This window comes from Tenrec ecaudatus, chromosome 9 (genome assembly GCF_050624435.1).
Source record: "Tenrec ecaudatus isolate mTenEca1 chromosome 9, mTenEca1.hap1, whole genome shotgun sequence".
Classification (NCBI taxonomy): Eukaryota; Metazoa; Chordata; class Mammalia; order Afrosoricida; family Tenrecidae; genus Tenrec; species Tenrec ecaudatus.
In genome coordinates, this window is record NC_134538.1 from 124461405 (window position 1) to 124482911 (window position 21507).

General features: G+C 50.4%; 1 protein-coding gene and 1 non-coding gene across 5 annotated transcripts in view; both read right to left on the reverse strand.

Moving 5' to 3' along the window:
* Window positions 1-1904: 1904 nt before the first annotated feature.
* SRPK2 (SRSF protein kinase 2) overlaps window positions 1905-21507 on the reverse strand; it is a 249897-nt gene continuing 230294 nt past the window's right edge. For 3 of the 4 annotated variants that reach the window (XM_075558523.1, XM_075558522.1, XM_075558524.1), the window contains exons 12-17: window positions 18599-18699; window positions 18405-18512; window positions 13748-13817; window positions 13048-13140; window positions 12596-12688; window positions 1905-2343 (exon numbers count right to left, since the gene is read on the reverse strand). In XM_075558523.1, the coding sequence (XP_075414638.1) occupies window positions 2159-2343; window positions 12596-12688; window positions 13048-13140; window positions 13748-13817; window positions 18405-18512; window positions 18599-18699 (650 nt within the window). In that variant the 3' untranslated portion in view covers window positions 1905-2158. The remainder of the gene's footprint in view (window positions 2344-12595; window positions 12689-13047; window positions 13141-13747; window positions 13818-18404; window positions 18513-18598; window positions 18700-21507) is intronic. The other variant, XM_075558526.1, reaches the window with a different exon arrangement.
* On the reverse strand, window positions 17394-17526 carry LOC142457540 (small nucleolar RNA SNORA63). The gene has a single exon (XR_012786256.1). It is a non-coding gene; the product is annotated as a small nucleolar RNA SNORA63 (small nucleolar RNA).

Genomic DNA, 21507 nt, shown 5'->3' on the forward strand with positions numbered 1-21507 from the left:
TGCACTGTTTCCGATGGAAATCATGACTGGCATCACTCCATCTACAGCCACCAGGTGTCATACACCCTTATAAGGCCCACCTATAGACACATGAAAAAAATCCAAATGAAGACCACGCATTGCCTGACAGAGGTGCTGGTTCCCAACATGGGCTGTGTGTCTGCTTCCGTCAGTGAACACCCCCCAAGAAAATGTAGATGATGCGCAAACAGAAAGCAATTCACGTGTGCTCGATGAAACCAGAGTGGACGAGTTCTCTATCCTGCGGTTCTACTGAGTGAATCCTACTGGCTGCAGCATCTTTTCTAAATGCACAGTTTGTCCTTCCAAGACAATAAATGACCTCTTTATAATAAGCCATAACACATGCCATACAAACTATGTTTCCAGCAACAAGGCTGTTATTTCCTCCTTTCCATTTGGGTTACCCTACACCAAGGGTCCTCAAAATTTTTTAAAACAGGGGCCAGTTCACTGTCCCCCAGACCCGTTGGAGGGCCGGACTATAGCTTTAAAAAAAAAAACCATGAACAAATTCCTATGCACACTGCACATACCTTATTTTAAAGTAAAAAAAAACAAACGGGGCAAAAACACCCGGCGGGCCAGATAAATGTCCTCGGCGGGCCGCATGTGGCCCGTGGACCGTAGTTTGAGGACACCTGCCCTACACGAAAATAACACCAAATGTCTGTTGATCCCATCACTTCACATATAGGCCAATGACCAAGACAGTTGGGTGTGTGTGTGGGGGGGGCACCTTAATTTTTAAGACAACAGCAAGCACCTAAAACAATGGAGTATTGTTACAACACTTGCTCTCTTTTTCACAATCTAGTTATTGCAAAGGCATATGGATAAATTTTAATGGACAAAAGTCAACAAAACGAGGCACCTTAATGAATGTAAAAATGTTTTAAAAATAAAGAAACCCAAACAAACAAACCTTGCATTCATCTGACTGACCTCTAAGAGAGGCTGACTATACCTCTGCTCATTACTTCTCAGAGTGTACAGACTACTGTGGTGTGCGTCCTGGACTATCCAAGTCATTTTATGAAAATGCTTAAGCAAGAGTGTACACACAACCTGGAGAAGGAAAAACCCTTCTCTTGGCCTCAGTTCGTGGGGAAGACAACGAGGCTGTTGACATCTGCTGTAGCAACACAAACACCTACCCAAGAGGCAAGGGGCCATCTGCCCACCAGCCAATTGTGATGCCCATGCGCCGTCTCAGACAAACCCTCGGGCGCCCCTGCCCACGCGCCCACTGTTTTCATTCCACGAATGACCAGGTTTCTGCTGCCCGTCTCCTCTGGGGCAGTTCCCGACAGTGCTGGGAAGAGGCCGGCATGGAGTACTGACTTGTCACATTGCTAGAGGGAAATATGCAAAAAATACAAATGGGAGTGCTAAAATTGTATTGTGTACTTTAGAATGAGAAGTATGTCTTCTCCCTTTAAAGTGTCAGAGAGGAGAAGAATGTCAGAAACCAGAGAATCCACGGCAAGGTCGGCTAGGGTATGAAGAGTCGGCACACCCCACCCGGAGCAGTCAGAGCTGCTACATGCAACTTCAGCTACAAAGCACTCAAGACTTGGTAGCTTTTCTCAAATTTCAGTCCCCATCCCATATTTAATGGAAATGAACATTTACAGGGTGCATTTACATAGACTATAATACAGGAATGGTGTCCCTCTGCCAGAAGATTAAAATAGTACATATTTCCTTGCTATTTCTTAATTCCAACTTGATAATTTTCTTAGGATTGTAAATTATATAGTACTCAGCTAAAATATTTCTTCATAAATAGTTACAAAACCTGCCAAAACACAAGGGGGTAAAGTAGTTTTTGTTCAAAAAGGAAAAAAAATGACATTTGAATGTCACACAACACAAGAAACAATGCTCAGAGCCGTGTTATTGTTTCCAGAAGAAAGTGGGTCAGGAAGCTACTTAGCTGAAGACAAAAGACTACCCTTCCCCAGGGTCACAGTGCACAAGAAGCAAAATGTCAATCAACAGTACCTCAAAGCAAAACAAAGGTCTGCAGGTGAAGCCAGCTCACTTGTAATCCTGTTAAAGAGTGAGAGTCACCGCTACGTCCAATGTACTGGGAGACACTGGCTAGCTCAGAACGCTATATTTGCAGAATCTGCTAAGAATTCAACCAGGGATGCCGAAGGCATTCACCAGCCGAGGCTCGCTTTTCTGGAACCATCTCTAACATCGGGATGAGGAAATCCGTAAACTGGGCAGCATCTTCGTGGGGCCAGCCGTACTTCTCCACAAGGACATCAAAGAGACTCCAGGGCTTCAGCTTGGTGATGTGTCGGAGTTCTCCTGCGGGAGAGAAAGCACGCGGCGGTCAGAGAGGCTCCGCTGGAGAGTGCTGCTGCCGCGACCGCCGGGCTCTGTTCCGAGTGCGGACAACCTACCTGCAGCCCTCTGGGCCTCCGCTGAGCAGCACACGTTAAGGGGCGCATTTCAAGTTAGCTTGAAGGATGTACATGGGACTGACAGAAAAGGGGTACAGTTCCAGGCTCATGCACATCACATCGGGTCTATGGGTGTTGTTCAGGTAAGCTATCCCCAGGAAATGCAGACATACAGATATCTGCCAAGACTGACGGAGCTGCTCCGATTGGGATTCTGTGCAATCTGCACCCCAGTCTAGCAGGCACTCTTCCGATTGATTCCAGTTCTCTGGCTGAAACCTCTCCCTTCTCCATGGTAACATGGAGGCTGTGTTTCCTCCAGAGCAGGGCCCGCCAGGGTTTTCTGTGAAACAGAGCATGCTGTGCACCAGCACTGTCTCAAAGGGCTACTTGAAATGAGCCCCTTAAGTTTTAACTATATTTAAATAGTCCATGTGCCTAGTGGCTACCACAGGAAACAAGCAATCCTAGAAGCCAACCTGAATCACACACCATCAGACCTATACTCTCCTGTGACATCTGAGATTCCAGGATGGACATCCCTATGGAAACCTGGACTTCATGCTATTTGAGAGGCAATGGCTGCGATATCAAACGTGTGGGTCACAAGCAGCTTGGACCAACAGTGCAATGACTACACAAGTTTCATGGCTTATGAATTAAAATTGGCTTTTTTCCTTAACTGGGGGTGGGTGGAGGGTGGGAAGGCACACAATTTTCAGGCTGAACTGCCAAAAGGTCCACTAACTTCATGAAGAAAACCTCATTTTCTCTGATTGTCTGTCAGAAGTGCTCACAGGATGCCTGCCCTGCCGGAGGAAAATCACCTTGGTGCCCTCAGTCTCCCCAGCAGAGCAATCCACACTCCTGCCCCGGAGCCGAGGGTGCCCTGGACGGACCAGGCTGGTTTCCCTAGTTACTTAAATCCATTCGGAAGACCAGTCCCATCCCCTTCAAAAACCATACAATGAAATATTACAGAAAATTAGGAAAAAAATCCAAAGCACCCAACTAACCCAATGATTTTCTGTTTCTACTGATTCGTTGCGGAACCGCAGTCCCGATGTGCTGAGACTGCTGGATCAAGAACTCTTTAAAGAGCATCTCGTGTCAAGGTCCTTCAGGGAGAGGGTCAGCATCACTCCCAGAGTGGCAGTCGGTGGGGGGTGAGGGGGGGTAGGGGGGTCGAGAAGAGAGAAGGGTGGCTTCCTGGGAGAAGAAACTAAGTCTTGATTGACAAGAACAACAGGGGATGTTTGCTCAACACCCCTGCCCTCTTTGAAGGCAGAAAGCCCAGCTGTAGGAAGTTAGCCGAATAGGCTGCACTCTGCCCCCAGATTACATCCACTGGGAACAGACGTGTACTGCACACCAAGAGGATCTTGGCCTGAGAAGGGACACCTGCCTGATGACTGAAGTGACACTCGACAGTACTATGCTGGGCAGTAAGAGGCACCAAGACTCCGGGCTCTGCTGCACATGACCACAAGGGCCATTTTTTACAGCACCTTTCTGAGAAAGGCAAAGGCAGGGCCGGCACCCTGAGAGGCGGCCCCTGTTGGTGGTGCCCACCCGTGGCTCTGCGGGGCCCCTCCGACATGACACTCCCCAGAAGGGCAGAGCACCTGGTTCTACAGGTGCCTGCTATCCACCAACCAGGACCCTGTGCCCAACAGGCGTCATACTGGCACAACCTGCCCCGGGAAGAGGTGGGAAGCAGGGCCACTGGGATGATGGCTCTGGGCACCCAACACTGAGGAAATGACGCTACCGACGCCCCACCGCTCTCCCCAACCCAAAGGGTGTCCTGTGCTCTGTCCAGCCATTGCTGGGAGCTGCTGCTCGTTTGCTTGCTGGTTTTCTACAACTGTGCTTTTGGTGTTGGAAACCCTGGATCAGGAGGTCTAGAGACAGTAACTGGAGAGGAGCCTGGCAGGGGATGATGGGGTGCAATAGGGTGCTAAGACCGATGAGTACGGAGAGAAAATATTCTGGGATGGATCATGGTGATGACTACACAAATCTTTACAGCATTCAAATGGTTAGTGGTAGGATATGTGAAGTATATGCCAATATAACTATTTAAAAACCAAAAAAGATCTACCCATATACAATTCCAAACTCACTGCCATTGAGTAGATGCCAACTCACAGTGACTCTGAGACAGGGGAGAACTTCCCCGAGGTGCCCAGACTCTTAACTCGTGAGTGGATAGAAAGCCAAGTCTCTCCCTGCAGACCTTGCAGGCAGGTAACCCGTGACCCCATGGCTCCTTCAGACGGTCAGCAGCACCCACAGCATGCTGTGGTCAATTTCACCTAAAACTGCTCCCATCGCTTTGACAGGAGACCCAGGGCACAGCAGAGCACACACCGACTGCCATGGAGCCACATGGACCTGTGGCACTGGGGGGCTTTGCTGAGGGGAGCTGAGCTCCAGGGGGGTTCTTGGCTGTCAGCTTTCTGCAGTTAGCAGCCCGATCCATAACCACTACGCCACCAGGGCCTCTTAGGCTGTCAGCTTTCTGGATGCAGATTTCCAGGACTTTCGTCAATGGCTCTCCTTGGTGCGCTCACACAAGAAACAGAAGAGAACCCACTGACAATCAAGGCCAGAACTGCAAGTTGCAGAGCAAACCCAAGTCCTGCACTCTCAACATGCCCATCAACTGCAGAAATGCCAACAGTGGCACAACAGAAGCATGACCGCCACTGTGCACGCGAGGAAATGCAGGGGCTGTCAACTACCCATAAGACAGGTGCTAAAAACAATCCCTTACTAGCAAACAAATGAGTTTTGATTTTTTCTCTTGGGAAACTCAACCACAATGGTTCACAGAAACAGCCGAGATAGCGCGTCAGTTCCCACCAGGCCTCCTCAGGAGATGTATCACAGCAAACCACAGCTGTCAGCTTTGTGTCCGTGGGCAGGCCACAGGGCAGCAGCGTGGCTGAGACACGGACAGGTGGACTCACAGGGGTGCTTTCTAAGAAAACATACTTCCTTGAGACTTCTCTTGAAGGTTATTTTAAATACCGTATATACTCGAATATAAGCTGATCCGAGTATAAGCCGAGGTACCTAATTATTACCTGGGAAACCAGAAAATTGATTGACTCGAGTATAAGCCTAGGGTGGAAGATGCAGGATGTGAATTAACACAGAGACCAGAGGGGACAGACAGAGTGCAGCCACAGACACATCCTTACCAGTTCAGCTGCCGGCGTAAGTGAATCACTACGGGTGCTTCTGCAAATTGGAGCCTTCCACATCATAGGACGGCTCTGATTGGTTAGATGTGAGTAAACAAACATTCAAAGCCCTGCAGTGTCAGAGGGGCTTTGAAGGAACAGGGAAGGAACGGCAATCACCTGTGAGATGTTACACCTCACTGGGGTACCACTGACTCGTGTATAAGCCGAACCGCAGTTTTTTAGCACATTTTTTGTGCTGAAAAATTCGGCTTATACACAAGTTATATACGGTAGTCTGTGAAGGAAAATATTTTGTCCATGAAATTATGCTTACAAATGGGAAGGGGGTAGATAACAAATCACAGTACTATTTTTAATGAATATTGTTAACTATAAAGCAAATCATATCAAAGAGACTAAGATAAACTTCAGTGGAGGTCATGTAGAAAATTAACCTGTCACAGTATCACAGGGCTGCAAAAAGTTTCTGGAACATTACGCCTCTTCATTTGTCCACAAGTGTTTGGAGCCCTCTCATTATGACTGGTACACAGCAAAAGGTGACGTGCAAGAGAGCGGAGCAAATTCTCACAAGGGTGGACGAAACACACGTGTGCACTCTACCTCCGACCACACACACCATGCAAGCCCAATGGACTATCGGCCCAAATCAGAAAACTCTTCCAAGAAAGCAGAAGTCAATCTTCATGACTTTGGTGTAGTTTCTTAGACATCAGAAGCAGCGATGTACAAAATGGACGACAAATCAACCCATGTAAAAACCTGTACACGAATGCTCATGGCAGCTTTAATTCAACTAGGCTTGGAAACACCAGAAATGCCCATCACCTTGCGGATAAATGAATACACAATGGAATGTTATCCATCCAGTGGAGGAGATGGGAGGGTGGATCCCTGCTACCAGATGGGTGAGCAACCCCCCCACCCCCCACCCCGGGCTGCAGAGGGAAGGCAGGCACGAAGGCCCAGTGGTGAAGGATCCCGCTGACAGGCACTGGCCTGCTGGACAGAAAGGAGCATCGTGGCTGCCAGGAGGTGGCAGGAAAACGGAGAGTGAACGTTAACAGGCACAGGCTTGCTTTTGATGCGCTCCCATCAGTTCCCCCTGACGGCAGCGCGCCTTTGGGAATAAAGGAACACCCACGGATTTGTGTGCACCAATCAGGAGAAAAGCTGCAGAAATGCCAATGACAATGCCTATAACACAATGGCACCACGTACGTACGAGGCTCAAGTCAAAAAGCAATTGCTGCTGGAGCACCAATTCACACCTGCATGCTTATTCAAAACTAGCTGTGCTTCATGGGTCTCTGCCCTCAGTGGGTGGTTGCAGACAAGTTCCCTCAGTCATACACTCCTCTCAGCCGCATCAGGAGATCTTCAAAAACAAGGTCCAATCAAAACAGTGGCTCCAGAGAGGTTCTGTTGGGCAGTGAAACAGTTCAGAAGGCGATGCTGACTTTTTCCTTGGGAGGGGGCGGGGGCATGCTGTGAGAGAGAGTTCAATGAAGCAATCTAGATGGATATTTCAGAAGGACGCAGGACAATCAGGGAAACAGTTTAGGCAAACAGAAAGCTGCACTGGTGAGTAAAACTGTCCCCATCTTGACCACGTACCTGCTCCTTCTGAGAACTGCTATGGGAAAGCTCACCTCATGCACCAGAGAGCCATGACCTTAACCCACCAGACTTCTGCTCTCTAAAGTCAAAGAACATTGATCGGCCCAAACTGCCAAACTGCCATGGTGTGACTCTGAGAGCAGAAGTCTTCAAGGAAGGGATCGAGTGGAAACAGTCAGAAGAGGATGGACCTAGATGGAGAGCAAATTAAGAAACCAGTTTCACATTTTTGCTATTTTTTAAGGTTGCTATGATTTTGTAGCCACGTTTTATGATTCCTGTGTTAGTGCGTGCAGTAAAGCCAACACTTGACTCATTGGCAGCTCACCTTAAACAGTACGTGGAAATTGAACCTGTATTTCATTGCTTTTTGCACACCACACTCAAAGTCAAACTGATTAAAGCCATTCAGACAAAGTCAGCCAAGGGTTCTCGCTGTTTTCTACTCTTGCAGCATTTCTTGTGGCGCCTCACTCTGCCTCTGGGTGTAGCAGCACTGTGAACACATCCTGGGTCACACCGGAGAGGCTGCCCTTCACTTCAGCAGTGTGTGTGTGTGTGTGTGCGCGCATACGAGCAAGAGAGGGGTGGCCGCATCATTACGCCAGAGCACCAGGCACCACATGAGAGCCACACGCTCATCCGAGTTTGAGCCCACAAGGACTTCTACCACACTCCACCAACACCACCTGAACACAGGCTTTGTTGCTATTTTTAATTTAACCAACTCTATTTACTGAACCTGCTATTTGTCAGGCACCAGTCCTGGTCCAGGGGACTCACCATAAACATGACACAGACCCTCTGTGCCCAGAGTGGATCTGCAGAGCCTCGTCCCAGAGAGCAAGCACTCTCACCGCTTCATAGCACGTGCAGGATGGGCGTGGCTCTGCTCTCTCCGTGGCCCATCTCAGTGGTCAACACCCACAGGAGAAGCGTGGCCCCTGGAGGCAGTCTTCCTCCACAGGGCTCCCCAAGGGACAGAGGCCCTCCGAGGATGCCCTCCACCCCTCCGGCTCAGACACTGTCCCATTCCCCAAGTGTGCCTTCTCTTTTCCAAAACCACACAATCTGAAGTTTTAAAAACTTGAAGCCAAGAAAATCAACTCAGGCCAATGCTGCTTCTAGCATGTGGGTTTTAGGCAAATCTGAATACGAACTGAAAGCAACCTCGCACATGTCCTTGCAAACGTTAAGTATGAAGGATCCCAGGATGCCATGAGGGGGCGTCAGAAAGTTTGTGAAAACAATTAAATGATAACATTCCAGGAACTTTCTGAAGAGCCCCGGAACTCCAGACAACTCAGCCCCTCCTTCCTTTCTCCTGAACTCCCTCTCCCCCTCCCTGCTCAGCTTCAGCTCCGGGACCCACGAGGGGCAGTGGGCACCCTAAGTTGCCAGTACACGGACCTGTGGCCACAAGGCAGCTTCTCTCAGGCCTGGTCAGCTTTCAGAAGGCCTTTCATCCAACGGCCACTCAGATCCCAAAATGTGGATTCAGGAAGCCCTTTCCCTTGGATACTTCCACTCTCAACACTGCACTGTCTACTACACAGGCTAACTGGTGGTATGCCCAAAGGAAGTCTGCTACAGCTGCTCTGGTAGCCCTGCGGGTCAGGTGCTGGGCTGCAGCCACCAGGTGAGCCGTTGGACCGATCAGCCGTTCAGTAGGAGAGGCGCGGCACATCTGCTACCGTCCACATGCAGTCTTGGAAACCCTACGGAGCAGTCAGGCTGGTTCCAGGGAGGGGGTGGGTTTTTCGGGGTGGGGTGGGTGGTCAAGCTGGTCCTCAGTTGCACTGTGGGGGGCACTGCTGAGGGGCTACCTGCCTCCCGAGCGCAGGACAGGGTTAAAACCCACGGAGGTACCAAGTGTGGTCACAATGGTTTCTTCAACATCTTTGACAGCTAATGTCCATCTGAAGGAATACCCGGAAAGTTTTCATGGACAAGGTGAGAGCAGTAACTACATTTCCTGCCAAAAACTTACCTGAGTTTTGAAAACTCCTGTCCAGGGAATGATTCAAAATAGAAACAATGCCTCTACACTGGATCACAAACTGGAAGCTACAATGCCAATGAGCTGCGTTTGATTTTCAGCTGTAAGCCCGACATTGATGGTGCCCAGTAAGAGCAGCTGAGGGGGGTGTCCCCATGTGGGGTCGTAACCTTCAGCCAGGAGGCACGGCTAGGAGACCCTGTTAGTCTCCCTGGCTCTGCTTTCTAATGGGTCTGGGGCACTTCCATGGTCATCTTTTCCATTTTACTTCTCTCTCTCTGTTCTCATGGAACACACAGACTGGCTGCCCTCCGGCAGCTGTCAGTCACCACCCTCCTCCTTCTCCCGCAGAGGTGAAGCTGTGACTGCCCGGCTAGGGCCCGCCCAGGAGGAGGGAGAAGAGAAATCAGGGACTGGGGAGAGGGCTAACGCAGAGTTGGCGGTCTGAAATGTAAACCCCCAACTGATAATTCACAATAAAAAAGTGCCATTATGGCCCAAAAATATACCCATTACAGAGATGGCAAAATGCATCTTTTGTTCAACAAATCCTTCCTGGTCATCCTGAGGAACAAGGAAAAGTCTCTACGTGACAAAAGACTGCTTCTGTGGCCTCTGACCCCTCATTCCGTCTGCTCTCCACAGCCAGCGGGAAACCACAGGGAGCGGGAGAGACTGCAGTCCACCAGCAGTCTGCAGAGAGCTCCTGCCTCATCCCAGGTGCTCCTGTGCCTGCAGGGCGCTACTCTGTTGCCTAGGCTCTGTGGCTCAGCAGTAGCAGTGACCACAGATCTCTGCAGGCCTTCGCAGTGCAAAGGCTCAAAAAAGAACTTGCTCGCACCAGCACTGAAACACAGGACACAACAACGGTGACACCACACCACAGGGACCCTGCCTGGACATGGATGGGACAGCTCAGGGAGCAAGCAAGGAGCACGTAGAGCAGCGATTCTCAACCTGTGGGTCATGACCCTTGGGGGGGGCAGGGGTGTGTCGAACGACCCTTTCACAGTGGTCGCCCGATTCATAACAGTAGCAAAATGAGTAGCAATGAAAATAATGTTATGGTTGGGGGTCACCACAACATGAGGAACTGTAATAAAGGGTCGCAGCATTAGAAAAGCTGAGAACCACTGACACAGAAGAGCTGATGGGCTGTTCTTTCCCAGGAGAGAAGGTTCTGGAAGGCCATGTGAAAGCTGCCTTCCAGGGCTTAGAGACGGCTGCTTTCAGCTGAACTCGCCTGTCTGGCAGACAGCCCCTACCACACCCCAGAGCCTATGGAGAGCTCTGTCCCCACTGCTGCTGGAGGGCTGGCGCTGTCAGTCCCTGCTGGCCCAGGGAGGCCCTCTCATCCCTCTGCTCATCAACAGTGGGCATGGAGACAAGCAGCGCTGCCCCGTTGGCTCTCCTGAGGAAAGGTAAGAAAAGTCACAAGCCAGGTCGAATTCCCAGGTGCTGCCCACAGCTGCAGGTCTTCACATGAGATCCGTGGTGGTAAAACAGGTCCAAACCCTAGTGCTGGAACCTGCCCGCCTGCCTTTGAAACTACCTGACTAGAAGAAGCCAGTGCTGTGGCTTAGTGGCAGGGAGAGAGACAGAAGACAGACACTGCCCATTCTCCTCAGGGGCATCATCATTCAGGTCAACGCTGCTCTTGATTTCCAAGGGAAAGAACACTCTGCTCGGCCCTCCCTCCCTGCAAAGTCACCTGCCAGCCAGCTCCTCCTGGGAGCAGGCCACTGCCCACAGGCTCTGTAGGCCATGTGGGAATTTGCAGTCACCTGCCACCATTACAGTGAATACAGTTTCCCCGACACATGGAGTAGCAGGTCAGAGTCATTGTACAATGACATACAATGTTGTGAAATAAGCACAGCCTTATTTCAAACACCACGTCCTGGACATTTCCTAGGGACGCCCTCAGTGTACTCTCAGGAATACTGCTGAAACACCGCTGTCCTGTTGGTGGCTTTCGCTTTAGCCACGATGACTCTGATAGCATTTCTTACACCTTCTTCTTAGAACAACCTGTCACCTGCTTGACAGACAGGACACAAAGTTTGGAGATTATGTGATGTTCCCAGCTTGAGGTTGACAGGGTCAAACCTCAGTTCCACCGGTGAATTCGGGTGAGCGGCTCCGCCTGTGCCCTTGGCTTGGCATGGCCTGTCAGCCTGTGAGGGGGAGACCCTAGTACCATGTTCGTGTGATCCAGACTCCTCAGGAACAAAAGTAACCCTGGTTATCTGACAACATTTCCCACTGACGACATCTTTTCCTGTCACCAGCCTTACAAGGCCAATACGGGGTTTCACAAGTCCTGCCCCAGGGCGGCCCCACAGCGGGGAGGTGGGACAGGAAACTCGAGCTGCTCAGGCTTCAGGTCCCCAACGTTTGACAGGGAAAGGCAATGCAAAGGCTGACAGAACAGAGACGGGTTAACGGAGCAGCCACAAAGTATCTTTGGGAATCCCTTAAGAAATCAAACTGCCGCAAAAAATTGGCTAAGGTAGACAGGGAATTAATTACCTGTGACTTCTAGAAATTTCTAGAAACTCTACCTTCCTTTCAAAGTCCCTCCCTGTCTCATGAACTCACTGCCCCCCACCCCACAAGGCTCATCTCTAGGCATTAGGATTGTTGCTATGGACTCAAAGCTCTGTATTACAGAGTCCTGCTACCCAGACAAATCCAAAAGGGGAAAACATGACTTAAGAAGGACCAAGCTCCTCACAAAAGAATAGGGTATTATTGGGGGGCCTTTGAAGTAATAAAATCTCCTTGGGCTTCGGGGTGTTTTGAGACTTTTAAAATGTTATTGCTAACTGGGGATGACAAAAGGCAATCACACAATTACTCATGGTCATGTCAAGGGAAGCTGGACAAGCACAGCATTAGTGGGGCAGGACGGAAAGAGTGTGATGCGCACGGCCTTAACCGGCCCCACCAAGAGCAGCAAGCCGCCCCTCAGACCTCTGGCCACAAACAGCTCCGAAGGCCTGGGTGGGAGGGTGCCACACTAGTCTCCTCCCGTGGCCACTTCCCCTGTGCAGCAGAGACTCTGAGTGTGTGACCCATACGGAAAGTGGAACCGCACACGCCCCTTTCACACACACGGAAACACACCAACTGGTGCTTGTGGGAGGGGGCGGGGCACTGGAGGCGTCCTCTTACAGAAGTCTGACTCCGCACAGAGAGGAGGCTCCGACCGACTTCTCCACTTCTTCAGCAGAATGCCCTCTCCACTGCTCACACATGAATGTGCGATTTCTCCTTGGGGGAGACTATGCTGAAAATTAGTGTTGCTTAAATACCGTTACCTTTTCTGGTGGAAAACTCCTTGGAATATTTTTCCAACATAGCGTATTTTCGAGGGATTTTCCCCAGCAGTTCAATGATCAATGCTATGTGATCTGCATTGGAAAACATTGCCAGCAAAACAGAAACACATGACAGTTTAATCAGTACACCGCATGCAGACACTGCACCACCCGCGCAGACAGAAACAGCGTGCCGCACGGGGGACTCGGGGCCGAGCTGGGGGTACCAGCTGGCAGACGCCCCTGCACAGGGGCCAGCCCTCAGGACACCTGCAGGGATGAGCTGAGCAAATGAGGTCGCCCCTGTCAAATTAGAAATCAGCATGTACTTCTGCTGCAGTGGGCTTGGGAATTTGGAAGAAATGCCTTTGTCACCATCAGCACTACAACCGGCAGCTGCTATCCCGTTTCTGTCTGCATCATGGCGTTTTTTCAGAAAGAAGAGGTACTACCTCTGCGATTGAAGAATTCCCGAGAATATTTTCCAGACAGAGCAAAGTGCCTTGGGATACTGCCTAGCAGCTCTATGATGTGGGCTATGTGGTCTATGGAGGAGAGAAAAGGACACAGGAACAGGAGGGGCAGGGGAAGGGTGGGGGGGGTAAAAGAAGAGGGGAGAAATTGAAATTAGTAAACAATCAGAAATTGATTCAAATCAACAATGTCCGCAGCACTCGCATGCAGAGGCCCTGGGGCGAGCCGCCCCCGTTTGGTGGAAACTGGCTCTCCCCCAGGGAACCCAAGCATCACAAGCAGCAAGCATGGGGGTGGCCGGGCAGGAGCATGGCATTCTGGCTGGAATTCATGGGTTTTCAACTCAGCTCCCAAACAAGACAGAGGATTAGGCAGCAGGTGAGTGGACCAAAGGAGCCTGGACAGGTCTCCAGGGTCAAACAGGTAGTGCCCAGGCTGCTGCTGCTCTTCGGCCAGCCCTGCTCTACTTCGGGGGAGCCACGAGGGTAAACTGCTAAATCTACAAGGCCAAATCGGGCAGCCCGGTGGGCCTGCTCACCGGGACGAGAGGGCTCCAAACGCAAAGCAAAGACGCCTGCATCTGGTGTTTCGGAGCCAAATCCTGGCTCTACTTTGGGACAAAAGCTCTTGGCCCACAGAAGCTGGCGAAGGAGGCCCTCGGCAGGCAGCAGCACGTACCTTCATCTCTGGAATAGTCCTCCCCTGAGTGTGGCTCGAACAAGTAATCTCCCGTTGCCAGCTCGAATGCCTAGGACACAACAGACGACATGCTAAGCACTCCAGAGAAACTAACTTCTCCTGCACTTTGTGTGGAGCAGATCCAAACCAGCTACCCCGAGGGGGCGCAATACTCCGCCCCGCGTCTCTTCCATTAAGTTCAAAAGACGCCACAGAAGTGTTTTTCACTTCACCTCTGCCACAGGCTACGTAACGGTTGTTTTCTCTTCATTTTGCCAGAAGCAGAGCTGAACTCTTGGGGAGTTGGCCAGCACCCAGGCAGGCCTGGCCTAAGCCCAGCACTTGCACTGGAAATGGTTGAGCCAGATTTCAGTCCATTCCAGCCCGGGCTTGTCTGTCCCAGAGTAGGTCCTCAAGCACTGCACTAAGTTGCTCTGCACAGACATCCAGGGCTAGCCCATCTCCTCCCTCCCCGCACCCGCCCTGATGAACCAACCATCTCACCACCTAGCAGCCCCTTGAGGACAGGCCAGGAAGGCAGGCCATCAGTCTGCCAGCAGTCTATTGCCTTTGCTCCTCCAACTCTCTCCAACTTAGCAACAATTCTCAAACACACACACACAGGCACACAACTGAATTCTCAATCTGGGGATTGGCACTTAGGGCTCTAAATAAGACTGCCATTATGAATGGCACTGGGGGCCCACCAAGGGTTCACTGACCTCTGACACCCATGTCCCTTCCTCTCTAGGCCTACCCTGTCCTCCAGAACCATCCCTGAGGCAAGTGTACCAACCAACGTGCTTCGATGGCCCAGAGGGCGGAGAACTCAAGAACATGCTGGGCTTGCATGAGGGGCCCACCTTGCTTGGCACTGCCACTAGCACAACAAGAGTAGGCATGGTTGGCTTCGGACCATTTCCTTTTGCTTGTTTGTTTTGCTTTTCAACAGGAAAATGTGAACAGCTGAAGAAGGGACGCAGGGAGGCAAGACTCCTGCCGCTCAGGACCCCCCACAAAGACTACGGGACGCACCGACCCTGAGCCATCCAAAGGTTGCCAGGGCAGAGAGGGCCAACAGACCCTGGCAGGTCTTTGCTTGGGACCTCAACTCCATCCAATAAAATGGAACACAGCTGGACCACTTCTGTCAGACCAGGATAGGAGAACCTCACAGTTGCCCCCACATCCCAGAAGGAACAGCTGACTCTCCATGGAACAGCCTGGGAAGCAATCAGTTCAATGCTGTCAGCCCCAAAGTGCAATCTAAAACACACCTGGGGAAGAGAGACTTGAGAAGCCCTATCAGCTGTGGTTCCCTACCATGCCCGCAGGGTCCCGGAGGGGGCAGTCAGATGGGAAAGGTCTTTTTATGTCTGATGACACACCCTCCCTCAGGGGCTGAGGCAAGTGGAAGGGACAAGAGTGCAGACAACTCAGCTCTGCAGGCTGGACACGAGCAGAGCCAAGAGGAAGGGCAGCCAAGACTCGGCGCCACGGGGAGTGAGAACATCCACCAAAGCAGTGCCACAGCACGCCACGCCGAGCCAGGAGAAGCCTGTTAGCAAAAGGGCCTTTGCAAAGCAGCAACAGGATGGAAACGCCCTACAAAACCTCAGGTCTGCTTCTTTGGATCCAAAGAGCAGGACAAGGGACACTCCTGCCTCTGTGCCCTGGCGTGGCTTGCTGGCTGCATGCTGGTGTCTACATGCATGAGAGATGAGGCAACGCAGTCAGCCACTCCCCACGGCCCTGCATCTGTTATCTCTAACATGTGGCCACGTGGCGCTGGTGCTGGTGCTGAGTGGAGTGTTCTCGTTCTTCTGCACTTGGCCCAATCACTGGAGGGCTTTCCTTTCTGTTCATGGCCCCCGGGAGACCAGGAGCGTCTCTCCTGAAGCACTTTTGCAACGACAGAGCGCTCTGATCCTAGGATCGGAAGTGACTTGCTGGTTCCACGACACGAGCAGTGTTGACGTCTGATAAACCCTGACAGACTGACCTGAACATCCACAGAAGGTCCTTTCCCAGTGACCAACACACACAAATGCCGAAGAGCCAAAGCCTTGGCCCACACAGAATTCTTAGGTCATGCTCCAGAGCTCGAGAAAAAGAAAATCAATTCAACAATGGGACCACTTATGCTTCCTCCTCAGCAATCGGCGCTGAAGTGTGACTCCCCGTGCACAGCCAGGCTCTTGCCTGTAAGGCCAACACTCAACACAATTTGATGCATCTAAAAGCTAAAAGGACTCGGGGCCACACCACTTCATTGTATTACCATCTGTATTACAGCTTTGTGTTTTGAAGTAGAATTAAAGAGAACGTTATATTTGTTCATTTCAACCACAAGGTGAGGGGAGGGGGAGCATTGCCCCATTTCTACCCGGTTCTCTAGGGTGACACAAGTTACCCATGGCACCCCAGGGTGGGACGGAGGCCCAACTCATCCTGAATCGTCGCCCTCAGACCACCTCTCCCAGTGGCCTTTGAAGCGCTGAGGTGCTATTGCTGCACCCTTGAGAAGTGGGGCAGGCTGAGAGCGTTTCCTGTGGAGGCTGCCAGAAAAACTGAAGCCACCCTCACCAGCAAGAGGCTGTCACGAAGGTGGCAGGGCAGAGGACAACTTGTTATCTAACCGGAGGTGAGACAGCTAACCTGGCAGAGAACGGCAGCAACGGCTACACCATGCTTCCACTGCATCTGTGATCTTGCCCTATTTTTCTGGTTATATCATCAACATTTAAAACCTAAAATTAGAAGCAGACGAGTGCAGAGCTGAAAAGGTTCTATGAGTCTAATTCAGGGCCACCCTGATTTACACCTTTGTGTTGCTGGGACAAGCAAGGCTGCCTCCCCATGATGTCCTCAAAGGACACACTTCCCCCCCACAGTCCCGCGGCCCAACGTGCGCCCTCCCTGGCTGCGGACCACAAGTAGGAGGGCTCTGCCTCCCACTGCAGACCAGCAGCGCCTCCTCACCCTCTGCAGGCTCACGGGGCAGTTGAGGCAACACTCTTCCTCCAACAAGCCTCCTCACCTGCCCCCCGCGGCCAACAATGGTGGCTCTTGCCACCATTCTTTTCCATATGAAGTCATTCAAGGGACCTGGGTTTTGATAGTCACCAGAAAACTGCTATCAACCAACTACCTACATCACTGTGATCTGATAGTCTCTGTCCCCACACCCCAGACATCCTGCTACAGGTTTGTTGGTTGAATCTGCTATGATAACTCGGAAAACACAAAGCACCTACTCTCCATGCCCTACCCCTGATCATTTAGCACACTGACTTTAACTTATGTATTTCAAATCAAACCCACTGCTGTCCAGCTGATTCTGACTCAGAGACCCTATAGTACAGAGGACAACTGTCCCTTAGGTCGTTTCTCCACCTCTGCAGAAGCACGCTGCCACATCTTTCTCCTGAAAGGCAGCTGGTGTGTGCCAAGTGCCCACCTTCCTGTTAATGGAAGAGCACTTACCCAATTACTTTAGCATTTGAAGATGTAAAATACACTACGCTCAAACCAATTCCCAAATTTCTTTTTGAATAAGACACTACAACTATGTATTTACTCTGCTATGCCTTTTTCTAGGGCAAAGTCCAGTGTTAATTGTTAAGACACCTCCCTTTTTTCCTATATGTTTGAGACCAAGCATCCCTGGGCTGCTCTGCTACAAGAGACTAGCAGACAGGGCTAGATAAGAAACTTTACTTTGAGCAGGGGGAACAACAAAATAACACTAAACAGCTACTATAGTCTAAATCCTGCTGGACACATCCCTTTTTTATCAAGCTATTAGAATTGATTTTGGATTTTTTAAAAATGAAATTGAAAAGGGAAGAAAAATCACCTTTCACAACACACAGAATCTTGTCTGGTATGAGACCTATGAAGTAAGATCCCTAAGAGGAAGAGGCTGGACTGGCCCGAGGAAGACATGGGGATTAGCCATGGAGGAGAGACCCAGCATTCTCATCCATGTACAGGAGCTGAGTAAATGAGGAAACTGTGTTGGAATGGGGGCCGGGGGGGGGTGAGACAGACTTGTGATGCACAAAATTGGCAGCAAAAACATCTGTGACACAGAGGAGAAAGAAGCAGCCCTTAGTGGCCTGAGGACAAGTGGCCACGTTCACCACAAGAATGAATTCAGAGCAGAGCACGCAGCTACCAAGAGCAGAGAGCACTGGCGAGCACTCCTGAGATGTTCCTGTGTAACAGCCGTTCCTCTCAGCTGGGAGGGAAGAGAGCCCGCCCCTCAGGCCATCTTGGCTGAGAGCCCACAGGGAGAGTAAGGGGTAAAGCCGGCACAGCCCCGGCAAGCGTCTGCAAACCCTAGGGATCCTCTCCAGTCTTTCTGTGCCACAGGTGAGGGTCCCACCTGACTCTTGCCATGGGGCTACGTGGGGTCTTAAGAAGAGAGAGACTCTCAAAATCCCCCCACCAAACCAGACTCAAGAAATCTGTAGCATGCCTGCGCAGAGCTGCTCAGACTGCCGGCGCTAGAGGGGCAGCCGCGCTCACAGTCCCTCGGTGCGCAGCTCTCAGTCAGCAACTAGGACCACGTGCCACGGCGAGGCTGTGCCCACCAAGGGCATTGAAGGGCCGCATCCACTTGCACAGAAGAAAATAGCTAAGCTGTTCTTACCATGCACGCCGTGCTCCATATGTCAGCAGGGGTACTGTAACCGGCACCTATCAAAACCTCTATGCATCTGTACTGGCGCGTCTGGATGTCTTCCGTGAAGTGTTTGTGCTGAAAGTGAACGCACATGTTACACGGGAAACAGTCTGTTAACCTATGATCACGAACAAATGTTTTACAAAGAAAACTCGACTTACCACCCAACAAGCATTTCCCAGGTCGGCAATTTTAACTCGAATGTTATCTGCATTCCGTGGATCCAGGGGGTTCACCAACAAGTCGGCTGCCCGAGTTTTCGCTGGCATGGGCAAACAGCAGGAGAGTTAGTGGGGGCAGCTGGGTGGCAGGTGTGAACACAGTGCTTGTCGAGGACAGGGTCTCCTATGCTCGAAAAGTGATGGTGTGATCTTTTAGACCTGGAATGCTGCAAGCTACACCCAGTGGAAGGTAAAACTCTTAGTCGCCAGCCTCGAAAACACTGTGTAAATTACAGGTAAACAGGGCTGGTCAAAGACCTCCGAGATGTAGCCTTGCCCTTTCTCGTGTTACCTGTGATCTCATCACTTGGACCACCATGGAACAAGCCAGCCTGGTGCTTTCCTGCCTGCATCTTCCCAGCTGCTCCGCTCCTGCACATGCTCACATCAAGCTCACTTGTGCTTTGCCACAGGAGCGCCAGGGGAGGAGCTGCCTTTGTGGGAAACCAAGCAGGGACAGACTCCTAGGGCGCTGCGCTCACACCATCCACCATCCCAATATCTCCCTCTGGGCTTGGGCCAAACCCGGACAGGACTCAAGGCTACATGATGGTTGGTCAAAGTTATGTGGTTGTGTCTTTGGACAAGGCAGACTCTGGAACGAAGGTCTCCTAAGATGACCTGAGCTTTGAGAGTAAAGCTCTTGAGTGCCCTCCCCAGGGCCTTGCCATTCTCAGTAACAGGTTAGCCCTTAGGGAGTCTCCACAGCAGCATCGGACCTGGCTTTCTGGGGCTTCCAGGACCAGGAGAACACCTCAGACAAGCCCCAACCATGGTTAACCAGGGAGCAAGTGACAGGAAAACTAACTTGGTGAGCCCTAAACTGAAAATCCTGAAGTGAGTCAGCATCTTCATCATTAAACCACAAAATGACCTATAAGCTCCGCTTTCAGGAAAGGATGAGAAAGAAGTAGCCATGGATTTCAAAGGTATTTCTGAAGTGGTATTTACAGACTAAACAGAAAGGCCTACTCAAAGCCAGAACATCAAACACCCACCTCAGAGAGTCCTTTTGTTCATCTAAAAGAAAAGGAAACCTCCTTTGGAACCCCAGTGCTAAGGAATCACTGTGCAGTGGCCCCACCCAGGCAGGAAGGCTCAGGTAAGCTGACCCCCAATAAGGTAGTCCGTTTACCAGCATGGCGCTGGGACCTTCGGCACCCATAAAGCTCTGCAGGAGGGCTCTAGGGGAGGCTGAGAGAATGGAGGACTTGTTTAACCTTCAAGAGCGATTCCTCAGAGGATCAAGCAGGCCAGCCAAGCTTTGTGTCCCCTTCTTGCTACCTGCCCGAGTCCAATGTCCCTGCTTTGAAGGATGGGAGTCCACAGTGGAGTGGCCCCAACCCCAGGTGTGAGCTGTCGAGCAGCAGCGCAGGGATGCTGAGAAGTGACAGGGCACACGCTGATGGAGCAGCAGCCAGAGCTCCAGGGTACCAGAAAAACACTGAGTTGACGGCTGAGAGGACAGCACTGGGAATGGGCCTATGAATTCCTAATGCAAGTCACCTAATCAAGCAGAAAAGAAGAGAGAATTCGAGATTAGTGAACCTGGGTTCAAATCTTACGTTCAACACCTAAAATGTGTAAGGCTTTGGCAAATGACAAACTCCTTGGTGCCCAGTTGTCAAGGAAGGAGGTCAAGGAGGAGACCTCCCTGCGGTCACACCTGGCTGCCTGCACTGGGTGGCTGGCCAGACCCACATGACCACCCGCAGGGGCCTGAGGCTACAACCTGGTCAGTGAGGGATGATATGATCCCCAGGCATCAGAGAGCAGGCAGAGAAAAGAGGGAACCAAATGGTGAGTTCTCCCCCAAAGTAGTTCAGACCCAAGGCTTGGCGGGAGAGGAGGAAGAAGCTGCATGCCTAAGGCATGACATGGTCTCCTCAGATCCCGGGTGTCGTTTTCTCCATGAAAATGAGTTAGCTGGTAAAACTGATTATAGTGATGACTGTACAACTCTTCTTAATACGAATGAACTATTAAATTGTATATGAGTTATACTCCAATAAAACTGTGTATTAAAAAAAATAGACAAGACACTGAGTTAGTTGGAATAATAAAATCCAGAACAGAAAAATAAGCAGATTAACAAAATCAGAAGTTGATTCTTTGGTCAGTAAAAGTGACAAACTTTTAGGCAGACTGAACATAAGTACAAATCAGCAAAATAAGAAATTAAAGAGGAAACAGTGCAACTGGACCAACGTAAAACAGAATTAAAATAGAATACTGTGAACAAGTGTAAGTCACAAACTGAACTACCTGGATGACATGAACAAATACTTAGCAGCATACGACCTGCTCTAACTGACTCAAGAAGAAATAGAAAGTCGTGGCAGACTCATATAGTAAAGAGATTAAATCGCTGATCAAACCTCACCTTCCCTTTCTTCCCCCTACGTTCTGGACCAGATGGGCTTCTCTGAGGAATGCCAAGCATCTAGAGAAGGATTTACAAGAATTCTGTTCAAATTCTTCTAAAAGAAAAAGGAGGTAAAATAGTCCTGAATTCATTATAGGAAGCAACATAACTTTGATCACAACACTAAACATATCACAGGAAGAAAATCAGAGGCCAATTATTTCTTATGAATAGAGGAGCAAAAAATCTTCAACCAAATACCAGCAAATAGAGTCAAACAGCATATTATGAGAGACACCATGATTAAATAGGATGCATTCCAAGAATGCAGGGATGATTCGATATTAGAACATCAATCAACATAATAAACCACATCAATACGGAAAAAAACAAACAGATCGTTTCTATGGATATAGAAAAAACACCTGCTAAAATACAACCCATTTTCTTGGTTAAGAACTCACAAGCTTGGAACAGAAATCCT